At 52.1% G+C, this 25,405-nt stretch overlaps 2 protein-coding genes across 3 annotated transcripts in view; one reads left to right on the top strand and one right to left on the bottom strand.

The window, feature by feature from the left end:
- The window catches only part of LOC126523477 (heat shock protein beta-1-like), a 30,706-nt gene extending 25,114 nt beyond the window's left edge, over positions 1-5,592 (top strand). Inside the window, exons 2-3 of the mRNA XM_050172086.3 lie at positions 4,590-4,877; positions 5,230-5,592. Coding sequence (XP_050028043.1) covers positions 4,635-4,877; positions 5,230-5,547 — 561 coding nt within the window. The 5' untranslated portion in view covers positions 4,590-4,634 and the 3' untranslated portion in view covers positions 5,548-5,592. The remainder of the gene's footprint in view (positions 1-4,589; positions 4,878-5,229) is intronic.
- The window catches only part of LOC126523469 (ABC transporter G family member 23-like), a 198,501-nt gene that overhangs the window by 5,006 nt on the left and 168,090 nt on the right, over positions 1-25,405 (bottom strand). The window lies entirely within an intron of this gene.

The raw sequence follows: 25,405 nt of genomic DNA, 5'->3' as shown, positions 1-25,405 counted from the left end.
CTTCATGTTTCTTGGTCATGTTTGTTTTTTTGTTTTTCTGTCATACCTACGCGTATGCGTGATTTTAACGTGTAATGTTTACATATTCTTCATCGGCTTCTAATAAATATGAGTAGCTAGTTCAGGACCGTATTTGGCGGCCCCTTTTCTTTGTGTTGTGCCCGTGTTCTGCGACGTCGTTCAAACACGATACATATCGGATCACCGTACCTTTTTTATCCTCGAAACTTTGTAAATCTAATCGAGGTCTGTACTCTTGCTTGCTGATTCCTGCTGCACTTGCGTCAGTAGTATACATCTGCGACGTTGGTGTACTTTATTATGTTCTGTGATAGTGTCATATAATTTATAATTAATGCTCGCGTCAACAGTACTCGGAATTTTACAGTGAAAGGTAACAAAGTAACGTATAACCTTTTTTTTTAGGTATGCAGGTTTAGGCAAGAAAGTCAGTATTTCACGACAATTTGGAACAGGAAAATATACACAGGCTGAGAATTGTACCTAATGATCTTGCTCTCTAGCGAAGTCGCAGCATGTGTGCATCAAATGCACGACAAAGTAAATTGGTACTCATTTGTACCAGGTATCAGTCAAAACTCAATAATCTGCATATTCCCTTTATAGGCGCATTGCTGTTAAGATAGGAATGATGTAAAACTTGGTTTGCCTCCCCACCGGCGAACTCACATACCTGGATGAGGCACTGAATATTTACCTCGTTGCGACCAGTGCTCGTTATACGATTTTTTTTAAACTTTTGCTGCCGATTAAGGTTACAGATGAAAACTGCGTTTCAGAGGTTACGCAATTATGCCCTAAAGTATTGCAACATATTTGTTTCATCATTGACCAAGAGTATGTGAAAGCACGGCTTTGTTGGTACTTAGTGAGCATTAAAGGGAAGCTGAAAGCTTTTCCAGAAAAAATGAGTGAAGAGCAGTGGTGGTTTTCAACCCACTGAATTCGGATATCGCATCAAAATTGAGCGAAAGAAAGCGCAAGCATATTTTATTTCGACGAAAAGTGCAGCAGCAGACACGCCCAGCTCGCGCGCCTCGTTTCCGCCTGTGATTGGTCGGGCGCCTCGTGACGTCAACAATGGTGTTCGTCCGGACCGACTGCTGCCGCTACACACGAAGCACGGTGCAACGTAGTTTGGTGCTGTTTTGCTGAGACGGTCATGGGAAATTTCGAGAGCTTGCGTTTCTCTGGGGAATTCGGCGTTAAGTCCAAACTCCACGAGATCGATTTTGCGCGCGACGGTGACGGGCGACGGCTTCGAGCGACAAAACGGGCCGTCGCTTGAACAGATCGCTTGGTGTTGTCGCTCGATCGCTCGTTTGTAGAAATCTAGAACTCGTCGCTTGTCGCCCGGAAGTACTATGAGCGACTAGCCAATGGTGAGAAGCCGAAACTCGGTGTGCATAACTTAAATACTACTGTTTCTCGCACGGAAAGTGCATACTTTTGAATTTTACACGTGCAAGAATAAGAACCTAGTGCAAGACCTTCAGAAATATCTTATGCTCCTTTTTCAGTAAAATACATCAACTTAAATTGATAAAACATGCGTCACGCTAGTTTCGGCGCGTATATTGCTGCCCTCATACCGGGAAGTCGTCGTTCAAAGCCGTCGCTCGCGTGGAGTTCGGCTTGCAGGTGACGAGTGAACGCGACAGCCATCGCTTCGCTTATCACGCTGTCGCTGTCGCGTTGCAAGATCACTTGTGAGAGGTTTATACTTTACTCCCTACATGTACGAGCCGAATGCGAAGAACCGGCCTCTCCAAGAAGCAAAAAATGCTGGTGCAAGCACTGCTTTCCACGCGAACGAAGGCGAAGTGTTAGCATCTCCTTGTGTTGGAAATGTTCTTTGGCGAGTATGTTTTTTGCTAAGCTGCATTCAGCGTTCCAGTGAGTACGTTTCCGGGCAAACAACTTAGTGTTATGTTCCTGCATGCCTCCTCGTAGAACGTAAGCGGTGAGGCGATCTTCGGCATTTGTGCGCTGCCCCAAAGCTGTCGGCAACCTACACAGACAGTTTAAACGCGGGAAAAGTTTACCGGCGGTTATAGCACGTGTAGTATAGAACCTTCATCAGCGTGCTATCCGCACGCTACTCGTAACCGGCGAATTCCGTCGGCTACGTGAGATGGTCGGTTTCTCTATCTGTGCTAGAGAAGGGGGAGCGCAGCGTCCTGGCGTGAGCAGGCTTTCCAACACATGCAAACTTTACGCTTGCACTGCGTTATGGTAGCTGCATGCAGGCTGTTTCACAACACACGTGCGAATAGAAAATTCGCGGCGCTTGGCGATGAAACCTGCGTCAAGGGTGGTAGATAAACATGCACCTTCCGTTCATCGTGCTATTTTTTTTTAGGAGAACCCAAAGCACGCATTATTGATAAACTCCGGTAGTAATCGTCACGGAAGTGGTTAGAGTACAACACTGTTGTTCTTGAGCGCTTGAAGTTGTTTCGCTTCACAGCAGCCTCCCACTTAGCTGAAAGCTTCTTGTCTTGCAGGAACTAATGGAACATCGGAACATCGTCGCGGCCGCTGGTGTTCGTGCAAGTGTAGGCTGCACAGAACGCCGGCATGATCGGCCTACAAGTTCAATTGATGCTGCGCAGGTCAACTACCACTCCTATATACACAATAACAAAAGAATGTAGGGTCGAGCGCAGCAGATTAGGACGGCACGCACGCAGAAATAAGCCCGGTCAGGCACGGTCGCGGAGACTGCGAAGGAACGGAACACCAGTGCTGACGTCACTGCGCCGCAGTTTCCGGTCTCCGCTCGCATCGTCAGCGTCAGCAGCAGCGCGCGGCGCTCGACGGGGGGCGGAGCTACAGCGCAATTTTAACCGACGATTGCGTCGCTCTTAAGGGAAAAATCACCCCAAAAATTTTACCTGCATGGTTTATAAGGTTCCCGCATCCGTATATGAGCGTCTTATTGAATTCGTCAGACTCTTCAGCTTCCCTTTAACATTCCTCGTGGCAATAATAACTTTGCTGCCGTTTATTCATACCACACGCTACTGGAAAAGTTTGTTCACGCGCTCCGGCTTGCAATGCACGAAACAGACGAAAGAGGACGACAAATACAAAAACACAGCAAACGCTCCCTCCCCCCCCCTTCACCACAAGCAGATACACATACGCACATACGCAAGCTCACGTACACACAGGCACACACATACACCTCTGCACGCTTACGTACACAGACACACGCACAGACAGACGCACGCACGCATGTACATGCATGCACAGACAGGCACACACACACGTTCGATTGATCTCGGGGAGTATAGTGAACTAAGATTTACCGAGCATTGTAGTGCGAACCTAAAGACTCACGAAATTTTAGAAACTCAAAGCGAAGACGACCAATTAGGTTATGCAACCTTCCGGTAACAGGCGCCTCCACGGTGCGTCGGCAGAGGCCTTCAGGTGACGTCACACGCGAGACGACGCCACACGCAGGAGGACGCCACTCAAGCATATTAAGTTGATGCCTACGTGCAAACATATTTCTAAAGATATACATATTTACATCAGGAGAAACTCTCATTCATACCGCCGACTCATTCGCTCAAGAAGAGCAGCCATGAACATTGGCACCTGCAGTAAGAGTGACATCCAACCTCGACTTCATCAAGCATCCGGCCACAGTGAACTTTAAGCTTTCCCATTAGGTTGAGGTCAAAGTTGAGGTTGAGCTCGGCACGCGCGGGCCAGCGCTTTTTTTTTTTTTCTCGCCGGTACTGCAGCGGCACCGTAACACTCGCCGCTGTCCGCCCCCTGAGTGCCACAGGGGCTCACACGATCTGTCTCTCCGGGTGGAAACTCCCGTCGCCTCTCTTCTGGCAGCTCGAGACGACCGCGGGGGCGAGGGCACGGGGAGAAGCTCTCGGACAGCAACATGTACAGTGCGCACTGAATTCCGATTCACCCGGGAGCCCTTCTGCTGGCCGCCTAAAGTCCCCGACCCGAGGCGAGTGCGGACCTGTTCGCTGCTTCTGTTCTGGAGGCTATGCCAAATAGGCGCGGCACACTTCCCGTGCGTGGCCATATCGCACCGGTCGCCCTCGGAGGCTATCGAGCTGAAGGAATATTACGGTGGTCGAGAGCCATCCTCCGAAGTAGCGGTGTGCTCCAGCGTTTTCTTATACTGTTGCGTTACCCTTGCATTGCCGGAGTTTCGGCTCGTGCGCGCGCCACGTGTTAGGCTTAATATAGTTACACAACACCACGGTAGTCATATAATAAACGCCTTCCTCGTACTCTGGGCCTTCTTGCGGCACTTTGTCTCACTCCCAGCGAAGACCGAGCTAGCGTCCGGTTCGGGAACATGAAACGCACGCCGCTAGGCTTATCGTCTTCTGTGGGCTCGCGAGGTGGTCTCGGTGACTCCCAGTGGAACACCGCTCGATAGAGACCACAGTGTTTCCAGAAGCTGGGTGTACCAGTGTCTGTCTTCGAGTTCATTTAGAGGACGGCCCACGGGACGCAGAGATCTAGTGGAAAACAGGCAGCGTCATCCCCTTGCTCACACTGACTGTTCGATTCCGCGTGTGCAGGGCACAAGCCTAGTACACGTGCAGCGCTAGCAGACAGAAGGAGGCATGGCGCGCAGCCTGGTTCCCTCGGCGTGGTTCCCCGGCCGCGACTGGTGGTCGGACACGTGGGACGTGCCCAGCAGCCGGCTGTTCGACCAGCACTTCGGCACCCCGCTGCTGGACGACGACCTGAGGGCGCTGAGGCCCACGCGGATCGGCATGCGAGCCCCATTCCGGAGACAGCTGTCCAGGGGAGCAGGAGGAGGCGGCGGAGTGTCCGAGCTACGAAACGAGCCGGACTCTTTCCAGGTGAGCGAGCATGTGGTATAGGCCTAACGTACTGCTAGCGTGAACGAAGGTTGCACCACAGAGCTGCATACAACCACGACCTGGACGGTAAGGTGGCGCTCTGATGCATACTGTCGTCCCATTAACTTTCTTGGGTGCACAGAAACACAGACACACACACACACAAAATTGAGAAAATAAGAACGGGAGTACAGCCGCCATGGCGCACCTGCATAGTGAAGCAACTGTGGATTCGGCTGCCGTCTGCATCTTTTCGTCCGCAACAGTTAATTTTCCTAATGCTTTCTCTAACTCCTTTGTTTGCTTCCCCCAAGAAGCAGCCCGTTTGAATACATGGACACACGTGGTGCAGGTGATGCTTGACGTGAGCCACTTCTCGCCGGAGGAGATCACGGTGAAGACGGTGGACCGGTGCATCAGCGTGTCGGCGCGTCACGAGGAGCGCATGGACGAGCACGGGTTTGTGTCCCGCGAGTTCACCCGGCGCTACGTGCTGCCCGAGGACACGCTGCCCGAGCAGGTGTCGTCCACGCTGTCACCCGACGGCGTGCTCACCATCACGGCGCCCAAGAAGCCGCCCGCCTCGGCTCCCAACGAGCGCATCGTGCCCATCGCCGTGCAGGGCGCCGCCGCGCTGCCCTTGCCCGTGCCCGTGCAGCACGAGCCCTGAGACAGCGCCCAATAAAAGCCTCTTTGGCACCATGCACGGCTCGAATATATTGAATGCATTCAGGAACGATTGCTTGTCTGCTGATTTGAGACTGAAATCAGGCAGCTGGGGAGGAAGACGAAGATGATGGTAAAACATTTATTGACAATAAAGTCGCAGTAGGCGCAGTAGGCACAGCGGTGGCGTAGAGGTAGAACACCCGCCTCGCGTGCAAGAGGTCCATGGTTCGAATCCCGGTGCCGCGCAATTTCCCACTGAATTAAAAAAAAAATCCGCGTGTTTATAAAATTGCATAAACAGCCCTGGAGTGTGGCCTGATCCCGACGACCAGAACCGGTAACGCACTCCCTCACCAGAGCAGGATTGGCCACCATGGTGCAGCACTTGGCCACAACCTCCTATATGAACACAACAATCAAACCCCGGCCCCTCGGTCCCCAGCAGCTGCGAAGCAACTGACCACGGCGGCGGTCAGACCTGCGAAGCAGCAGAGGGTGCTAAGAATCCCTGGCTCCGGACAGGCCGCCTTTGGAATCTGAACCTGGCAACGTTTAACGCTAGAACGTTATCTAGTGAGGCGAGTCTAGCAGTGCTATTGGAGGAATTAGAGGGCAGTAAATGGGATATAATAGGGCTCAGTGAAGTTAGGAGGCCAAAAGAAGCATATACAGTGCTAAAAAGCGGGCACGTCCTGTGCTACCGGGGCTTAGCGGCGAGACGAGAAGTAGGAGAGAGATAATGGAAGAGAGAATAGTCTAGAGGAATTCGAAATCCCCACAGGTAACGCCGGAAAAAATAAAGAAAGCCTTGGGAACTATGCAAAGGGGAAGGCAGCTGGGGAGGATCAGGTAACAGCAGATTTGTTGAAGGACGGTGAGCAGATTGTTCTAGAGAAACTGGCCACCCTCTATACGCAATGCCTCATGACCTCGAGCGTACCGGAATCTTGGAAGAACGCTAGCATAATCCTAATCCATAAGAAAGGGGACGCCAAGGACTTGAAAAATTATAGACCGATCAGCTTACTGTCAGTTGCCTACAAACTACTTACTAAGGTAATCGCAAATAGAATCAGGAACACCTTAGACTTCTTTCAAGCAAAGGAACAGGCAGGATTCCGTAAAAGCTACTCAACAATAGACCATTTTCACACTATCAGTCAGGTGATAGAGAAATGTGCGGAATATAAGCAACCCTTATATATAGCTTTCATTGATTACGAGAAAGCGTTTGATTCTGTCGAAACCTCAGCAGTCCTGGAGGCATTACAGAATCAGGGTGCAGACGAGCCGTATGTAAAAATACTGAAAGATATCTATAGCGGCTCCACATCCACCGTAGTCCTCCAAAAAGAAAGCAACAAAATACCAATAAAGAAAGGCGTGAAGCAGGGAGATACGATCTATCCAATGCTATTCACAGCGTGTTTACAGGAAGTATTCAGAGACCTGGATTGGGAAGAATTGGGCATAAAAGTTAATGGAGAATACCTTAGTAACTTGCAATTCGCGGATGATATTGCCTTGCTTAGTAACCCAGGGGACCAATTGCAGTGCATGCTCACGGACCTGGAGAGGCAAAGCAGAAGAGTGGGTCTAAAAATTAATCTGCAGAAAACTAAAGTAATGTTTAACAGCCTCGGAAGAGAACAGCAATTTACAATAGGTGGCGAGGGACTGGAAGTGGTAAGGGAATGCATCTACTTAGGGCATGTAGTGATGGCGGATCCGGATCATGAGACGGAAATAATCAGAAGAATAAGAATGGGCTGGGGTGCGTTTGGCAGGCATTCTCAGATCATTAACAGCAGGTTGCCATTATCCCTCAAGAGAAAAGTGTATAATAGCTGTGTCTTACCAGCATTCACCTACGGGGCAGAAACCTGGAGGCTTACGAAAAGGGTTCTAATTAAATTGAGGACGACGCAACGAGTTATGGAAAGAAGAATGATTGGTGTAACGTTAAGGGATAAGGAAAGAGCAGATAGGGGGAGGGAACAAACGCGAGTTAATGACATCTTAGTTGAAATCAAGAAAAAGAAATGGGCATGGGCAGGGCATGTAATGAGGAGGGAAGATAACCGATGGTCATTAAGGGTTACGGACTGGATTCCAAGGGAAGGGAAGCGTAGCAGGGGGCGGCAGAAAGTTAGGTGGGCGGATGAGATTAAGAAGTTCGCAGGGACGACATCGCCACAATTATTACATGACCGGGGTTGTTGGAGAAGTATGGGAGAGGCCTTTGCCCTGCAGTGGGCGTAACCAGGCTGATGATGATGATGATGAAAGTCGCAGTCTCGCCCGAAAGGTGAAGCATCGATTGCGAAAGCAAATTAGTAGACAGCTATACGAAGAAAGGAAAGTAGTATTATCGGCTGTATAAACTTGGATACCTTCGCTTACTGACTGAATTAACAAGCACGATGACCGCGCACACTCAAACAGGAACACATCACACTCAATGGCCACGGACACTCGCTGTCAAAACGCTGGCGAGAGGAAGCGCGGCAGAAGCAGCGAGCGAAGCGACTTTTGTGCTGTCTATAGGCAGTTTCACATGGCGCGATTTTCAGTCAGCGACACAGCGAATTCCGTCGCTCCGCGACCGCCGCGACGTAGTGCGCTCTCCGCGACTGGATTCCTACAAGTTGTTCGCGCCGTCGCTCAGTCGCAGCGATCGGTGCGATGTGGGAGGGGCAATGTGTGTTTCACCGCGCGTTGGTAGCTCTGTGGAGCAATGTAGCGCGTCAGTTCTAGCTATGTTTAGGGCGTACCAACCAGCATTTGCGGCTTAGGAGCTTCATACATTTTTTTTCTTTCGCTTACACAATTCGTTCGAAAGGAGAACCTGCACGCTGTCCAGGTCGGGAGAAGGATGCCGCTTCAACATAAGGCACGTACCCACTTGATCGTCGCCGTCGTCAACGTCTTCATCCCTACAAATTGCGCGAGCTGCTTATTACACGCACACTCAAGAGTAGTTTGTTCTTCTGCAAAAGCAAATACTCATCCAGGAAAAGAAGTTGCGGCTTCCATAGTAACAACGAAACTAGAGTGTACTAAGCGGAACCACCCCACCGACGCCGCGCAAGCCACACGCTCATACTTGCGGTTTGTGCTGCGCCTCACTCACCGTATGTACAAGCTGTCGTAAACTTTCAACGCTTTTAAACGTTAAAAATGGTGTACCTATTCTATTATCGAATAAAAATAGAAAAATTCGAATATTTGACTAGTTTCCGTGTTTGTAGTTAACGATGCAGGCATGGATACTTCGTGAGCAGGAGGCAACCTTGTGCATCCCTGCGAGGGATATTGCGCTGCCGCAAACGCATGTGAAAGCCGTGAGCGAAAATCGCTCTGCGACGTGCGCGGCAGAACGATTTTTTTTTCGCGCCAATCACGCCATGTGAAACAGTCTTATCGCTTCAACGCAAACTGAGCGGCGAGATCACAGCACGCCGTCTCAGATTGCTTTCAAGGTGCGACACGCGCAAACTAGGCATTGCTGGCGGAGGAAGCCGCACAAGTTGTTTATTCATCCGGCGTGCGACCGCGGCGATCAGTTTCGCGAGCGACTACTTTGAGAATATTGCCCTATCTTAAGCAGGTGGCAAAGATCCCAACGAACGGTTCGTTGTGCCGGCAGAAAGCGGAAACGGGTACAGCTGCTTCTGCATACGTTGGTCTCGGTCTTCGGTCCCAAAGGTGACACACACACACACACACACACACACACACACACACACACACACACACACGCACGCACGCACGCACGCACGCACGCACGCACGCACACGCACGCACAAAAGATCTTGTAGTGATGCAAATGTGTAAAATTACGGACACCGGCCACTCAAAGACACTATAAACTTAACAGAAAGAAGAAAAAGGAGTCTCGGTTCTTGACGGTGCGACGCGTGTTGTGCCACATGGATGATGATGATGATGATGATGATGATGATGATGATGATAGCAACCTTATTGTACCGCCGGATAAGGAGGCCCCCTACTCCCCGTCCCCGGCACACAGGCCTTGGGGCCGGGGGCCGGGACCTCCGCGATTAGAAGCAAGCAAAGAGGTCTTGACTCTTCGCGGCTTCTTCCGCCAGGCGGATGGCGTGTTGCTGTGGAGTAGGGTCCTCGCTCTGCAGCAGGGCTTCCCAGGCCTCTCTACAATTTATGTTTGCTTTAGCACCTGGGGAGCTAGCGCATTCCCAGATTATGTGGTCGATGGTCCCTGTCGCCCCACAGTGTTTACACTTATCGTTTTCTCTATCATGTATAACACGGTATGCCCAGACCGGGTTTACGAAGTTCGAAGCTTGCAGGCGCCGCCGTGCCACTGCGTCTATATTCTTTAGACTTTTATCCGTTGGTGGCACCAGCCTCCTGCGTAGCCGATAATTTTCGACAATCTCCGTATAATTTTGCAGACGCTCGTCCATGTTCCGGCAGTCGAGCGGTTCCACAGCCACCCGGAAGTAGAGAGCTCGGGCTAACTTGTGGGCCGCCTCGTTGACAGGGACGGACATGTGTGCGGGGGTCCAAATTAGGCTATTCTTTCTGTTTAGCCGTCTACTGGCCAGAACCATTGCCGCTTCCGGCGAGATCCTACCCTTTCCAAAATTCCAGATGGCCGTTTTGCTATCGCTAATTATGAAATTTGCTTCCGTTCCCACGCAAGCGAGCGCTATCGCAGCTTCTTCAGCGGTTTCCGAGTTGCGGCTTCTAATGGTGGCGGCCGATACGGGGACACCTCGGCCGTCGACCACCGAGGCGACCGCCGCACCCGACTTGCCACTTGCCGCGTCCACGTACCCAACCGACTTGCTGTCCATCGAACGAAGCGTTTGATTAGTGCTTCTGCTCTCTTTTCCCACCTCTCTGTGTTGAATATGGAATGCATGTTACGAGGGAGGGGGGGGGGGGGATTATTAGATTTTCTCGGCTGTCCAGTGGGATGCCGAGAAAATGTCTTGCCTCGTAGTCCCCTATCTGTTTGCAGGCCTACCATTTCGAGGATAGCTCTGCCCGTGGTCGTTCGGCTTAATCTTTCGAGCTGCGAAATTCTGACAGCCTCCGCTATTTCGTCCCAGGTATTGTGCACTCCCATAGAGAGGAGCTTCTCTGTGGAAGGTGCTAATTGGTAAGCCTAAGGCCCTCTTTATGCACCGTCGAATGCGCGAGTCAAGTTTCCTCCTCTCCTCTGACCTGATGTTTAAGAAAGGCATGGCATAGCTCACCCGGCTTATTACGTATGCTTGGGTTAGTTTAAGCAAGCTTTTTTTCCTTCAGGCCTCGTTCTTTCAGCGCGACCCTTTTATATGCCAAGGGCTTGCGTGGCAAATCCCTCTAGGTTTTTGATTGTCCCATCATTACATCCATTTTCCTGTATGAAAAGTCCTAAGATTCTGATTTGGTTTACCTTTGGGACTGCTTTCCCCTCTACTTTAAAGGGACACTAAAGCGAAAAATGATTTCTTCTGCATAAGCAAATTACCGTTCTACAACGCCAAAAACACCACTCTTACAACGATAAGACGTTTGGTAAGCCAGAAAAAGCGCAAGAACGAAATACGGGTGGTGACGCCTACTTAAGTTCCCGCACCTGGGGGCTGTGACGTCTTGGATTTTGATGGCATCTTCTAGGGCCTACTAATAATATATAGCGGCACAGATTGACTACATTGTGTTCTAAAGGAAACAAATATTAAACATGGCAAGTTTCGGGAACCTTTATTCAGCCAACGCGGCCCAAATGCGGAAACATACTTTGGAACCCCCGACGTCACGCTCACGTACCGGAGCTGCGGTTTCGGCGCTAAATTCAAATACTGATACTTGGACCTTCATTTTCTCATCTAATAATCAAACTATTTTTTTAAATGACTGCCTGCAGGGTTCTCAAACAATGCTTCATTAGTCTCAACTGATTTATTGTTTCGCTTTAGTGTCCCTTTAATGCCAAATTCCCAGCTACGCTTGCACCGGATCGACTTTGGGTTGTAGACGAATAATTCCGATTTTTGCGGAGAGCATAAGAGACCCCTACTGGCAGCATAGTCCACGACAGTGTCCGCCGCCGCCTGCAGTATCGCTTCGTGTTTAACATTATCAAAAGCCTTTGTCAAGTCCAGGCCGAGAATTACCTTGGCGTCTCTAGAATGTGAGTCGATTATGCCATGTTTTAGTCGGAGCATCACGTCCTGCGTGCACAAGCCCGGTAGGAAGCCGATGATCTCGTGCGGCCACAGGTAGTTCTGCTCGATAAAGCACGTCAATCTTATCTGGACTACGCACTCCATCAACTTCCCCATGCATGAGGTTATGGAAATGGGTCTTAGTTTTTCTAGTTTTGGGGGTTTGCCCGGCTTTGGGATTAGGATCACGTTTGTCATCTTCCCCTGGCGTGGCAGGTGGCCTCTAGTCTAAATTTCTTGCTTGTACTCCGTCAGAGCGCTGATGGAGGCATCGGCCAGATTTCTTAGAATTTTGTTAGTTATCCCGTCATGGCTCGGGGCTGATTTAGTTTTTAGTCCCAATATTACTGCCCTGACCTCCGCCTCCGTGATGGGTGCGTCGAGCTACTCACTGGGAGCTCCGTCGTACTCCGGGAGGGGGGTGCGGCTATGAGTATCGCCAATTTACATGCTGATTACTTTGTCCATAAATTCCGCGTCTGTACCCTTAAACGCGTACCTGGCCTTTGATAAGCTAATTGCCGATAGGGTTTTCGAATTCGTAGGATATAATAGGTGTCTCAGCAGACCACGCGTTTTGGAAAGGTTCATGCCCCCCTCCATGTCGTCGCATCTGCTGCACCAATTCTGTTCGCATAATTTGATCGCATAATGTTCAATTTCTTTGTTGTGTCTAGCAATCCGCCTTCTAAGATTACGGTTCCATTTTTGCTACTTCAGTCTGCGTTCCATACCACGTTTTGGCTCCCACATGTGTAGCAGTTTGCTCTCGACTATTTCCGGGGCATCGTCCCCTTCAAGCGACTTGGTTGCCTCTTCAACGTGACGCGTGATGACCTCCGTCCATTTCTCTATGTTTTTGATTTTCCCTATGGCAGCTTTCTCTCGCTTCTCCTTATAGAATCCCCATTCGGTGACCCTTGGTTGAGGCGCACAACGCATCTTCACCCCTTTTTTAAGGATCGAGGACAGAATGAAATAGTCACTTCCGAAATTGTGCTCCGAGTTTTTCCAATTCAGATCTGTCACATTTTTGGAGAAGGTCAGGTCAGGGGAGGCGTCTGCGCACACGCTGTTACCCACCCTGGTCGGACTGCTAGGGTCCGTGTGTAGGGTGAGTCCTAGCTCGTGCGCGTCCTCCCATAGCTGCCTACCTTTTGGATCTTGTTTAGCGTAACCCCATTCCGGATGCGCTGCATTAAAGTCACCGACTATTAGCAAGGGATTAGTCCCGGCTGCCTGAATAGCTTTGCGAAAGAGGGCCCTGAATCGCACCTTTCTCTGCTGCGGAGTACTGTACAAGTTCAATAGGAACACGCTCGGTTCCTCTTTTCATCCCGTAATAATTTCCAGAAGCATTGCCTCAATGTCTCTCGAGTTGATTTCGTGCACGATTGCCGCAATATTCCTCTTAATCAACGTAGTGACGCGAGGTTTCTCACCCCTGTCACTTGAAAAAGCTTGGTATCCCGAGAGTTGTGCTGCTTTGCCCGTCTCCTGCAGGGCTATAGCTAGCGGTTTCTCTTCTAATAGCGTCAGGTACTGTTGCACTAACGCTCGCTTGCGTTGGAAGCCGCGACAGTTCCACTGCCAGATTAAAGATTCACTTTGCGCGCCTCTGGCCATGTTGGAGCTGGTCGAGTTGTTCCTCTGCTTTTAGTTGCCATACTCCGATGGCTACTAATTCTGCCCTTTGCTTTTGTACTTCACCCGTAAGGGCTTGGATCTGGCTCTGAGTCTGCTGTATTGCTCCCATAATTTGGGCCATGAAAGAATCAAATTTAGCTTCGTTTTTGGCTTCTAATCTTTTCTCTAGTGCCACCAACGGATCAGCGTCTTCCCCTTTGCGTTTCATTGGGGGTGGTCTAGCCGATTCGATAATCATATTTTCCTCCTCCGGTGCCGCAGGCTGCATGGGAGTCGCAGCCGTAGGGACCGGGCGGGTTGGTTTCGATACCAATTTTGGTTGCGCGTCGTGGGTGGAGGGGGACCCCGTACACACCTGTAATTTTAGTCTATGCAACTCTTGAGTGAGCTTATTAATGACCTCTTTAAGCTCCCCAACCTCTTTCCGTAATTTATCGATCTCCTCATCTTTCTTAACTTTTTCCTGGGAAACCCCACTTCCAAAGCATACGTTGTTTCAGTCCGTGCTCTGCTTCCACTTCTTAGTCCATGGGTGCGCCGGGTCCCTGGAGCTCGATCTCCCCCTTTGTCTGGATCCGGAGCGCCCCGTGGTGCGGGACCGCGAACGGCCACACTGCTGGTGCTCTCCGGTGGTCTGCTCCAGACTCGGAAAGGGGTCGGTTCTGAGGCGAAAGTCCTCGTTTCCGAGCCTGACCCTGGAACGACCCCGGGGATTCACGTCGGCAGTCGCTCCGGCTTGATGCTGCTGCTTCTGAAGTTGCTGACGTAGCATGTTGATCTTTCGTTCCCACTGCCTCTTCTTCACCTCGTGAGAAACACGGTAGAGTTCTCTACATTTTCTGTCACCGAGTGGGTGTCCTTTCCCGCACAGATGGCACTTGGGTTCACATAAATGGTCTTGTGGTGGTTGCTCCATGCCACAGCCACGACATTTCACGTTCGCGGGGTCCGGGCAGACGTCCTCGCGGTGTCCGTGCCGCCCGCAGGCGTTACGAACTTCGTACTTCTTGCGGTAGATTACGCAGCGTTGCGCCACCGGCGTGAGTCTCACACATCGCGCCACCTCTTTGTCTTCGAACAGTATTAAAACTGTCCTCGACGTCCTTCCGAGTCGTCGCACTCCCAGGACCGGATGATTCCCGTAGATTTGCAGCCTTTTCAAGATATCTGTTTCCGAGAAGGACAAAGGGACTTCATGCACGACGCCTTTCCCGCAGTCCTCCGGCATAGCAACGTACGCAGTCATTTCGATCTTTTCCCCTTCGAGCACGAGGAGCTTCAAGTCGGCGTATTTTCGCTTCCTTTCCGCGCTGACCGTGGCGACGAGAATGGAATGTTGCTTCACATTCATCACTATGACGTCCTCTCTGGCGACGCTTGGGCCGATGCCAGCCGCTCTAAGTATTACGTCCGCCAAATACGTATTTCCGTATTTCATCAGACGTACGAGACCGCCGTGCGGCCTCATGACTACTTTCTCAGCGCCATCCGGAAGTCGGGCAAATTGCCGTTCAACCGACTTAGCCGCCATCTTCCTTCCTGGGAGCTTCTCGGCGGCTCGCTGCCGTTCCATATGGCGTGCCTCGTTGTTCACTAGGGGGGGGGGGGGGGGCGCTTTCCCTTTTTTCTTTCTAACGTACCATTGCCCCGGCACGTTCAATTCTTCCGGATCGATCTTCGTACCTTCTACGGTTTCCATCATAGTCTCCGAGCTGAGCCTCCGCCGCCGGTGGTTGCTCGCCGCTATGCCGAATCTTAGGCTTAGCTCACCATGCAGCGCGTCGAACACTTCAAAGTCTCAAAATCGTTGGAAAACGAGGGCCCACCTTGGAAAAATTTATATCCTCGGTGTCCTTTCGTCGAGTGCTGTTGATTCCAGCTAGAAACCAAGACCGTCGAATCCAACTTCTGCTCGAGCGGCCGTAGTCGACGGAGCTCATCGAACGCACGTCTGCTCGAGCTTTCCTGTGTCACATGGAAAGCTCCATAGCTACACATACATGCAAAGAAGAGACGCCGCGAACATGCACAGCAAGCACCACGGCGCCGAAGCATGAACTAAGGGGGCAGAAACGCGTTCACTACATTGATTAAAGCCCCTTAAACTTCGAGCAATGCCTCATGACTTCGAGCGTACCGGAATCTTGGAAGAACGCCAACATAATCCTAATCCATAAGAAAGGGGACACCAAAGACTCGAAAAATTATAGACCGATCAGCTTACTGTCCGTTGCCTAAAAAGTATTTACTAAGGTAATCGCAAATAGAATCAGGAACACCTTAGACTTACGTCAACCAAAGGACCAGGCAGAGTTCCGTAAAGGCTACTCAACAATAGACCACATTCACACTTTCAGTCAGGTGATAGAGAAATGTGCGGAATATAAGCAGCCCTTATATATAGCTTTCATTGATTACGAGAAAGCGTTTGATTCTGTCGAAACCTCAGCAGTCCTGGAGGCATTACGGAATCAGGGTGTAGACGAGCCGTATGTAAAAATACTGAAAGATATCTATAGCGGCTCCACATCCACCGTAGTCCTCCAAAAGGAAAGCAACAAAATCCCAATAAAGAAAGGCGTCAAGCAGGGAGATACGATCTATCCAATGCTATTCACAGCGTGTTTACAGGAGGTATTCAGAGACCTGGACTGGGAAGAATTGGGGATAAAAGTTAATGGACAATACCTTAGTAACTTGCGATTCGCTGATGATATTGCCTTGCTTAGTAACTCAGGGGACCAATTGCAGTGCATGCTCACGGACCTGGAGAGGCAAAACCGAAGGGTGGGTCTAAAAATTAATCTGCAGAAAACTAAAGTAATATTTAACAGTCTCGGAAGGGAACAGCAGTTTACAATAGGTAGTGAGGAACTGGAAATGGTAAGGGAATATATCTACTTAGGACAGGTAGTGACTGCGGATCCGGATCATGCGACTGAAATAATCAGAAGAATAAGAATGGGCTGGGGTGCGTTTGGCAGGCGTTCTCAGATCATGAACAGCAGGTTGCCATTATCCCTCAAGAGAAAAGTTTATAACAGCTGTGTCTTACCAGTACTCACGTACAGGGCAGAAACCTGGTGGCTTACGAAAAGGGTTCTACTTAAATTGAGGACGACGCAACGAGTTAAGGAAAGAAGAATGATGGGTGTAACGTTAAGGGATAAGAAAAGAGCAGATTGGGTGAGGGAACAAACGCGAGTTAATGATATCTTAGTTGAAATCAAGAAAACGAAATGGGCATGGGCAGGACATGTAAGGAGGAGGGAAGATAACCGATGGTCATTAAGGGTTACGGACTGGATTGCAAGGGAAGGGAAGCGTAGCAGGGGACTGCAAAAAGTTATGTGGGCGGATGAGATTAAGAAGTTTGCAGGCACAACATGGCCACAATTAGTACATGACCTGGGTAGTTGGAGAAGTATGGGAGAGGCCTTTGCCCTGCAGTGGACGTAACCAGGCTGATGATGATGATGATGATGATGATGATGATGATGAAACTTCGTAAAGTAGTACCACGCTTTGAAGAAGGCCGCCTTCTTCTCGCGCGCTCTGGCCGAGGCCGACGCCACGTCGCTATTGGCTTAATATCATCACGTGGGCCCACGCGCCGTGCATCAGCGCCATTTTTGCTCGAGAAGTGTCTACGGAGTGGCGAGGAGCGCCTGTTGGCGCCGTTGCTACGCTCTAGCAGTGCAGGCGGCGCCACAGTCAAGCAGGGAGCGTGAGAGGAGAAACGAGGAGGAGTGAAGGCGGAGGAGGAGAGTGTCGATACTTTATGAAGTTTAAGGGGCTTTAACATTGATCTGTACGGTGCGACGCCTGGTTTGGCACAGGGAAAGCTCCATAGCTTCACACACATGCAAAAAAGAGACACCGAGAACATGCAGAACGAGCACCACTACGTCGAAGCGCGAACTCAAAAGTGCGCAAACGAGGTCGTTACATTTATCTTGACGGTGCGACGCGTGTTGTGCCACATGGAAAGCTCCGTAGCTACACACACGTGCAAAGAAGAGACGCCGCGAACATGCAAAGCGAGCACATGCACAACATGCACAGCAAGCACCACGGTGCCGAACCACGAACTAAGCGGGCATAAACGCGGTCGCTACATTGATCTGTAGGGTGCGACGCCTGGTATAATACAGGGAAATATCCATATCTTCACACAAATGCAAAAAAGAGACACCTCGAACATACACAGCGAGTACCACGGCATCGAAGCACAAGCTGAAAGGACGCAAACCCGGTCGCTACATTATTCTCGACGATGCGATGTTAGGTCTGCCACAGGGAAAGCGCCATTGCTACACAAACATGCATGATGATGATGAAGCAACATTTACTGAGCCCGAAATAAATCGGTGGTGCACGCAGGCACCAGACGGGGTAGTTCCTTAGTTACGGGACCCATATGTTCCCAGCAGCTCCTGGCCCCTGTCCGTTAGTGGGAACTGAATCGGTAGGGCGGGGCTGGATAACAAGGTGTTCCATCGCTCAAGGGCTTGGGGTTAGGGGGTGTTGGTGGGAAGGGGAGGAGGGGGGGTCTTGAGTTCTGTGCACTCTGCCAAGACGTGCGGCAGGGTGCCCTTTTCTCTTCTGCAAAGAGGACAGGGCATATCGCATTCCGCAGGGTACATGCGGTTCACCAGTACGGGATGCGCAAGCGATCCCGCCTGCGCTGGACGCCGGATCGTCTGTTGTTGCCTGGTGAGTTTGGGGTGCGGTTCTGGCAGTCTGCACCTGTCATCTCGGTACATCCGGGTAATGTCCCGAAAGCTGGTAACCGGGTGCGGTAGCTCTTCCGGCTCGTGTTCGGCCCGGATTGACATTTCTCGGGCATGGTAATCGGCGATGGTATTGCCTGCTACCTGCGAGTGAGCCGGGACCCACACGAGCTCTATGGCTCTTCCCGGAGGCTTGCGCTTGGATAAAATGGCTCGGGCCGCGGTGCAGATGCACAAAGAGACGCCGCGAACAAGCACAGCGAGCACCGCGGCGTCGAAGCACCAACTGAAAGGGCGCAAATGCGGTGGCAACATTGATCTCGACAGTGCGGCGCCTGGTGTGCCACTAGGGAAGCGCCATAGCTAAACACACAGGCAAAGAAGAGACACCGCGAAGATGCACAGCGAGCACCATGGCGTCGAAGCACAAAAAGGGCCCAGACGAGGTCAGGGGGGGGGGGGGGGGGGGGGGCGGGCTGTCTGTCTGATAGACAGTCTGACTGACTGTTTCCGCCCGCACGACGTGCGCGCGGAGACTGTCAAAGGTGAGGGAGTTGCAAGGGAGTAACGAGGGAGGGCGATTGGAGAGGAGTTGGGGGGAAGGGCTCGGCCACCTGGATCGGCGCGTGTGCGCGCGACGATCTACGAGGTCATGCAAGGGAAACGGATTTTCGGGTTTGCCCAATACAGAGATGGCGCCAATTACCTCTGCCACCGAAACCGGGGAGTTTCCCCCCTCTGACGAGGCCGCTACAGTGATTCTAAACGTTGCGGCACCTGGTGGGCCACAGGGACAGCTCCATAGCTAGACACATGCAATGAGGAGACGCTGCGAACATGCACAGAGAGCATCGCGGCATCTAAACACAAACTGAAAGGGCGCAAACATGGTCGCTACATTGATCTCGATGGTGCGACGCCTGGTGTGTCATAGGGAAAGCTGCACAGCTACACAAACATGCAAAGAAGAGACGCCGCGAACATGCACAGCGAGCACCATGGCGTCGAAGCACACACTGAAAGGGCGCAGACGAGGTCGCTACAGTGATCTCGATTGAGGGACGCCTGGTGTGCCACAGGGAAAGCTCCACAGCTACACATACATGCAAAGAAGAGATGCCGCGAACACGCACAGAGAGCACCGTGACACCTAAGCAGAAACTGAAAGGGCGCCAACGTGGTCGCTTACATTGATATCGACGGTGCGACACCTGGTTCGTCACAGGGAAAGCGCCACTGCTACAGACACATGCAAACAGAGGCCACGAACATGCACAGCGAGCACCACGGCGCCGAAGCACAAACTAAAATTGCGCAAACGCGGTCGCTACATTGATCTCGACTGGTCGACGCGTGATGTGCCACAACGAAAGGGCCATTGCTACACACACACACATGCGTAGAAGAGACACCGCGAACATGCACAGTGAGCACGCCGAGGAATCTACGCTCTGCCTTCTTGTCGATGGACTGCTGAAACATTGTGATGACAGCTGTATTCTGTGGGTCTAGGCGGACTCCAGATTTGCTGATGATGTGGCCAGGAACAGAAGCTCACCGTTAGGAAAGCGACATTTTAACGCGACAGCGTTAAGGAGCTCGTGTCGCAGAAAAGCCGGTGTCACCGGCGTCGGTGTCGGCGGCGTTGGCCGTGAGCGAGAAATCCCTGGAGGCACTTCATGAATAAAAAACAACTTGCAAGATGGGCTGGGTGGGAATCGAACCAGGGTCTCCGGAGTGTGAGACGCTACCACTCAGCCACGAGTTAGATGCTTCAAAGAGGTACAAAAGCGCCTCTAGTGAATGCGGTGTTGCCTTAGAAACGTACAGTAGAAAGTTATACTGCGGTGTATATCGGTATTTATGAGCATGATACTTACAGAAGTCGCAGTTACACGAGTAGCGAAGAACGTTTCCGCTACATTTATTCTGCGCTCTGCGCACACGCAGATCCATCTTGCGGCAAACACAGAAGACCCCCTCCTCGCAATGTGCTGCGCTGCCCCGACACGTGGCGCGCCACTCGCTCGCTTCTCCCCTTCGGGCCGTGCGGGGGCCGGTGCTAGGATGCCCCACTACCCCTGCGTTTAATAAGTTTTCTCGCTCTCTCCCCTTCCAACTTCACTCGTCACTCGCACCCTCGCGTTTTGGCGACGTGGCTCCTCTTTCCGTCGGTGGTGTGCGGCTCCAAGCCAGCGCTCCAGGTCCTCGCCAACCCACGGCAGGCAGGACTTACAGTGGTGCTGCTGCTTGCCATGTTAACGGCTCTAGCCACCGCCGGAATCCAATATCCTTCCACTGGCTGCCCTCACATGTCGGGGTAGCCGGTAACGAGGAGGCGGATACCTACACCAAAGCTGCCCATGATGATGTAGTCCCGGTTACCAGAGCGGTAGCGGCTTCGGACTACACGAGACATCGGCTACGGTGCCTGCTCACCTTCATTCACCCGGACCCCCGAGTGGCTAGTGGTAGGGCCCCCAAGCCGCTTCCAGAGAACGGCCTCTCCAGAAGAGACCGTTCCACACTCCTGCGCTTGCGGACTGGCTGCACCTGGACTGCTGCCCGGCTGTACGCCAAGGGCCGCGCCACGTCACCTGCCTGCAAGAGGTGCGGGGACCCCGATATGCTGGAACATCTTCTCTGTGCCTGCCCATCCTTGGCGCAGGAACGACGATCCACAGTGATCAACACCTACAGACGCCACGGCCTTCCAGCGGCCACAGAGACTGACCTGCTGTTCCCGGTGTGTCCACAGCTCCCTGCGCTGCGAAGCCTGCTGGAGTTAAGTTCCACGGGAATAGACACCCTATAAGCGCCCGCTACAACGCTGGCAACATTACTGAGGACTGCCACCTGTCGCGCATAGTGGAGTCTATTAGGCCACATCCTCCCTCTTTCTCTGTCATCTTTCACTTCCCACTCCCTCTCCCCTGACGACGTTTCGCCCTGCTCCCTGACGGGTTGCAGAATCAAGCGTCCTTCCTTCATTTAGATCACTATCATCATCTCCTCTTTCCGCTCACAGCGCGATTCCTAGGTGGAGCGTCCAATGCGGGACGCCTCTGACCTGATCGCTGCACCGTAGCGCGTCTGGTGGGAAAGCGTCCCCTGCGATGTGTGCCGAGCTGCTTCCGAAGAGTCATGCGTCTGCGTGGTGCTCCCAAGCGAGATAGAGGACGATACCATCGAGGCGTCAGCCCCATGATCGCGTCGGCCTTCATGGCGCGTCGCGGCCAGGTTTTCCGTGCTGATCACGACGTTTGGCTCGCGTAGATAATTTCTCCCTCCGAGACACCGAGTTCTTTGGTTCGTTCCGCTTGCTCAGGCACACGTTTCATTGCCGCGCCGAACGCTGCGTTGCTCGGCGCTCACCGCGTGATTGATGGGTGCAAAGTACGATGCAGGGCGCCTCATAAGTGATCGCTGCGCCGTAGCGCAATGTCTTACACCCCTTGGCGGGTCGACGGGGACGCTGTCGCGTTCCACTCTTGAAGGCGAAGCTTAAGCGTCCTCCAATTTTTTACGGCTTCAGAGTGAGCCCTGATAACTTAATGGCCTCTAGTACTGTCGAAAGCCGCCTAAGATGATCGTCAAAATTTCAGGCAAGGACGACGACGTCATCCAGGTAAACAAGACAGGTCTGCCACTTCAATCCTGCGAACACTGTCTCCATGACGCGCTGGAACATTGGAGGCGCCGAGCACAGTCCGAATGGCCCGACCTTGAACTCGCAGGGGCCGTTTCGCGTGATGAAGGCGGTCTTTTCGCGATCACCCTCGTCGACTTTTATTTGCCAGCAGCAAGACTTGAGGTCCATGGACGAGAAGTATTTAACGTTGCAGAACCGATACAATGCGTCGTCTATCCGTGGGATTGGGTATACGTCTTTCTTCGTGATCTTGTTCAGTTTACGATAATCGACGCAGAAACGCAGGGTTTTGTCCTTTTCTTCACCAAAACAGCAAGAGATTCCCACGTGTTTTTTGAAGGCTGGATGATGCCTTCGCGCAGCATTTCGTCGACTTGTCTTATAGCTTCACGTTCTCGCGTCGAAAATCGATAAGGGCTCTGGCGGAGTGGTCTACCGCACTCTTCGGTTTTTATGCGATGCTTTGTGACTGGTGTTTGTCGAATCTTCGATGGCGTGGAAAAGCAGTCTCTGCATCGTCGGAGAAGACTTCTGAGCTGCTGCTGCTTACTCATGGGCAGACTTGGAATTATGTCGAAGTCTGGTTCGGGAACTATGGTCGTCGGGGTAGATGCGGCAGAATCCGAGTGGATAAATGCATTGCTGGTTTCCACAATTTCCTCGAGTACGCGATCTAGTGCCCTTGTTGATGTGCTTGAACTCCTGGCTGAAGTTGGTTAGCATCACTTCCGCTTTCCCTTCGTGCTGTCGAGCGAACCGTCTTGCGACGCAGATTTCACGATCGAGTAGTAGACGTTGGCGCCCTCCATGACGCTTTCTACGTCTGTCTGTTTCCGTGCCAGCGGAAATAACAATGCTTGAGCGAGGCGGGATGATCACTTGATTAGAGCACAGTCAAGGCGTGACGACCACTAGAGCTCTGCGGCGGTATCGTTTGATCTTCCGACAGCGTTATCGACCTCGAATTCAGGTGGATAATTGCGCCATGTTGGGTTCAAGAAGTCCATGCCGAGAATGACGTATCGAGAACACTGCTGGAGGATAACGAAGGTGGGAGTGTAAGTCCCCTCATGAACGGTAATTCTTGCCGTGCAGATTCCAGTCGTCGTTATGAGGTGTCCTCCAGCGGTCCAAATTTGAGGACCTTCCCATGCAGCCCTAGCTTTCTTCAACTGGACGGCTAGGGGTCCACTCATAACGGAATAATCGGCCCCTGTGTCTACTAAGGCGGTGACTGCGTGGCCGTCGAGGCCGGTGGTTCTTTGTCTTGCATTGGGGTTAGGTGTTGGCGTCGGATCACGGCTGCGTCGCGTTGATCTGTGGCTGATACGTGGCGTCGTCAGGTCGTCTTTCGTCGGCGTATTCTTTGCTTCCAGACTTCAACGGGATGGCGACGTCTCGTTATGTCGTCGAGACACGTTCTTCGGCGTCTTCGTTGGCGGCGGAGGATCCTTGTCCGTTCTAAAAACAGCAACCGCACCTCTATCGGTTGCTGTTTTTAGTTTTCCGGATATGGGCTCGCAGACCTGCCCCGGGCTGGGCCAGTGTACGGTCGGCGTTGTGGCGACAAGTAGCGGCCTGCTGAGGGCGAACGAGGCCTGCTTTGGTCCTCCAGCACTGCAGTGAGTGGCGGCGCGGTAGTCGGTGATGTCACGCGGATGCTCCCCAAGCTGTGGACGCGGCGAGTTGACGGCAAACCATCTCAGTTCCAAGTCGTAGTATGGGCATCGGCGGTACACTTGGCTGGCTTCTCCGCAGGGATGGCAGAGCGGGCGGTAGTCGGGGGTTCGCCAAATGTCCGCCTTGCTCGCGTAGCTGTGCTGGGCGATGAGTGGACGTGCTGGCGGCGGCGGCGGCGGTAGACGACGGAATTGCGGTGTTACAGGGCCTTGGCGCGGAGGGGGACTCTGACGGCGGGCGACGGCAGCGTAGGTCATCGCATCGGGCCGGGGCTCCGGTGATAGTGGTTGCACCTCAGGAACTCCAAGCGATCGCTGAACCTCTTCTTTGGCGATGCCGGCGATTGAGGCCACTTGAGGCTGCGACCTCGAAAAGAGCTTCTGCAGTTCCTCGCGAACGACCGCTGTTATGTCTCCCGCAGATCGTCGCTGCCGAGTGCTTGAACGTCGGTGCAGTTTGAAGTCAGCGGTCGGCAGTTGTATTGCCCTGTCCGCATATCGAGCGTATTCTCAATAGTTGTGGCTTCGGAAATAAATTGGGCAATGGTCTCAGGTGGGTTGCATATCAATCCGGCGGAAAGCTCTTGCTTAAAACCGGGCATCAGGAAGCGAACTTATTCCTCTTGCGACATGTCTGCGTCAGCGTGTCTGAAGAGGCGAGTAATCTCCTCCGTAAAAATCGTCATGTTCTCGTTCGGCAGCTGCATGCGGGTTTCCAGCAGAGCTTGAGCTCGCTTTTTGTGCAGGACGCTGGTGAACGTCTGCAGGAAGCCGTTGCGGAAGAGGTTCCATGCAGGCAGGATTGATTCTCGGTTGTCAAACGACGTCTTGGCGGCGTCTTCTAAGGTGAAGTACACATGTCGGAGCTTGTCGTCGGAGTTCCAGCTGTTGAATGCAGCGACCCCTTCATATGTTTTCAGCCAGTTATTCTGGTCTTCAAATGATGATACACGGAAGGTCGGTGGCTCCCTGGGCTGTTGCAGCACGATGGGGGACGCTGGGGCTGCCATTGTGGTTGACTTGGCTACGATCTTCCCTGTCGTCTCAGGCAAAAGTCCTTGCTTCTGGGGCAGCCCTTGCAGCCTGCGGCTATCTTGCTGGTTCTTGGCGACGTTGGCGTTGTTTTCAGCATTCGGGCTTGGGTCACGGTTGTGTGGGGGCGTCCGATACATGAACGCAAAGCACCTCCCACCAATGTCACGTAGTAGTGACGGTAAAGAAGATAGCAGCAATACTGTGAAAGACGAAACTAACTTTATTGGGCGAACATGTGCCCACAAAAACAGGCTACATTTAGAGCACAACGACAACGGCGACAACAGTCGGCGATCGTTGAAATCTGATATGCCGGTCAAGTGCATCAACCTTTATACACGAGCCATCGCACGTTCTAGAGTAATCACTGGTGCCCAGGTGTCTTCCAGAAAGTTCTACACCATTCGCGTCGAGCATGCACAAAATCAGATTACACAAGGTTCGGTGACAACCAGACACCGGATAGGACCATCGATAACATTTAGAGAGGCTTCCGATACATGCAGGCACGTTCCGCGCTGAGCGATAACATTTGTTAGGCAGTGAAAAGCGCTCACGCGAAAAAGATAAAGAAGTCCACGTATCAATATTGATCTGGACGGGGCGAAGCCTGGTGTGCCACAGGTAAAGCGCCATTACTACACACACATGCAATAAAGAGACGCCAACATCCATAGCGAGCGCCGCGGCGTCTAAGCAAAACGCTATGCACGAAGGCGAGCTTTCCGGTAGAAATGAGGCCTCTTTTGTGGGGCGATCTTTTGTTACGACTTCGCACTTTTAATATTTCAGCTGAGAATAAAAGGCACGCACTGTCGGCGTTTTGTATCATGATGTTTGTTTGCGGGCAGTCATTCTCAAAATTCCGAGGGATAACTTTGCAAAGAATGTAAGACAAAGTGTGAGCAAC

This window comes from Dermacentor andersoni, chromosome 6 (genome assembly GCF_023375885.2).
Source record: "Dermacentor andersoni chromosome 6, qqDerAnde1_hic_scaffold, whole genome shotgun sequence".
Taxonomy (NCBI): Eukaryota; Metazoa; Arthropoda; class Arachnida; order Ixodida; family Ixodidae; genus Dermacentor; species Dermacentor andersoni.
Note: the sequence above shows the minus strand (reverse complement) of the source record. Positions and strands in the feature narration are given on the sequence as shown.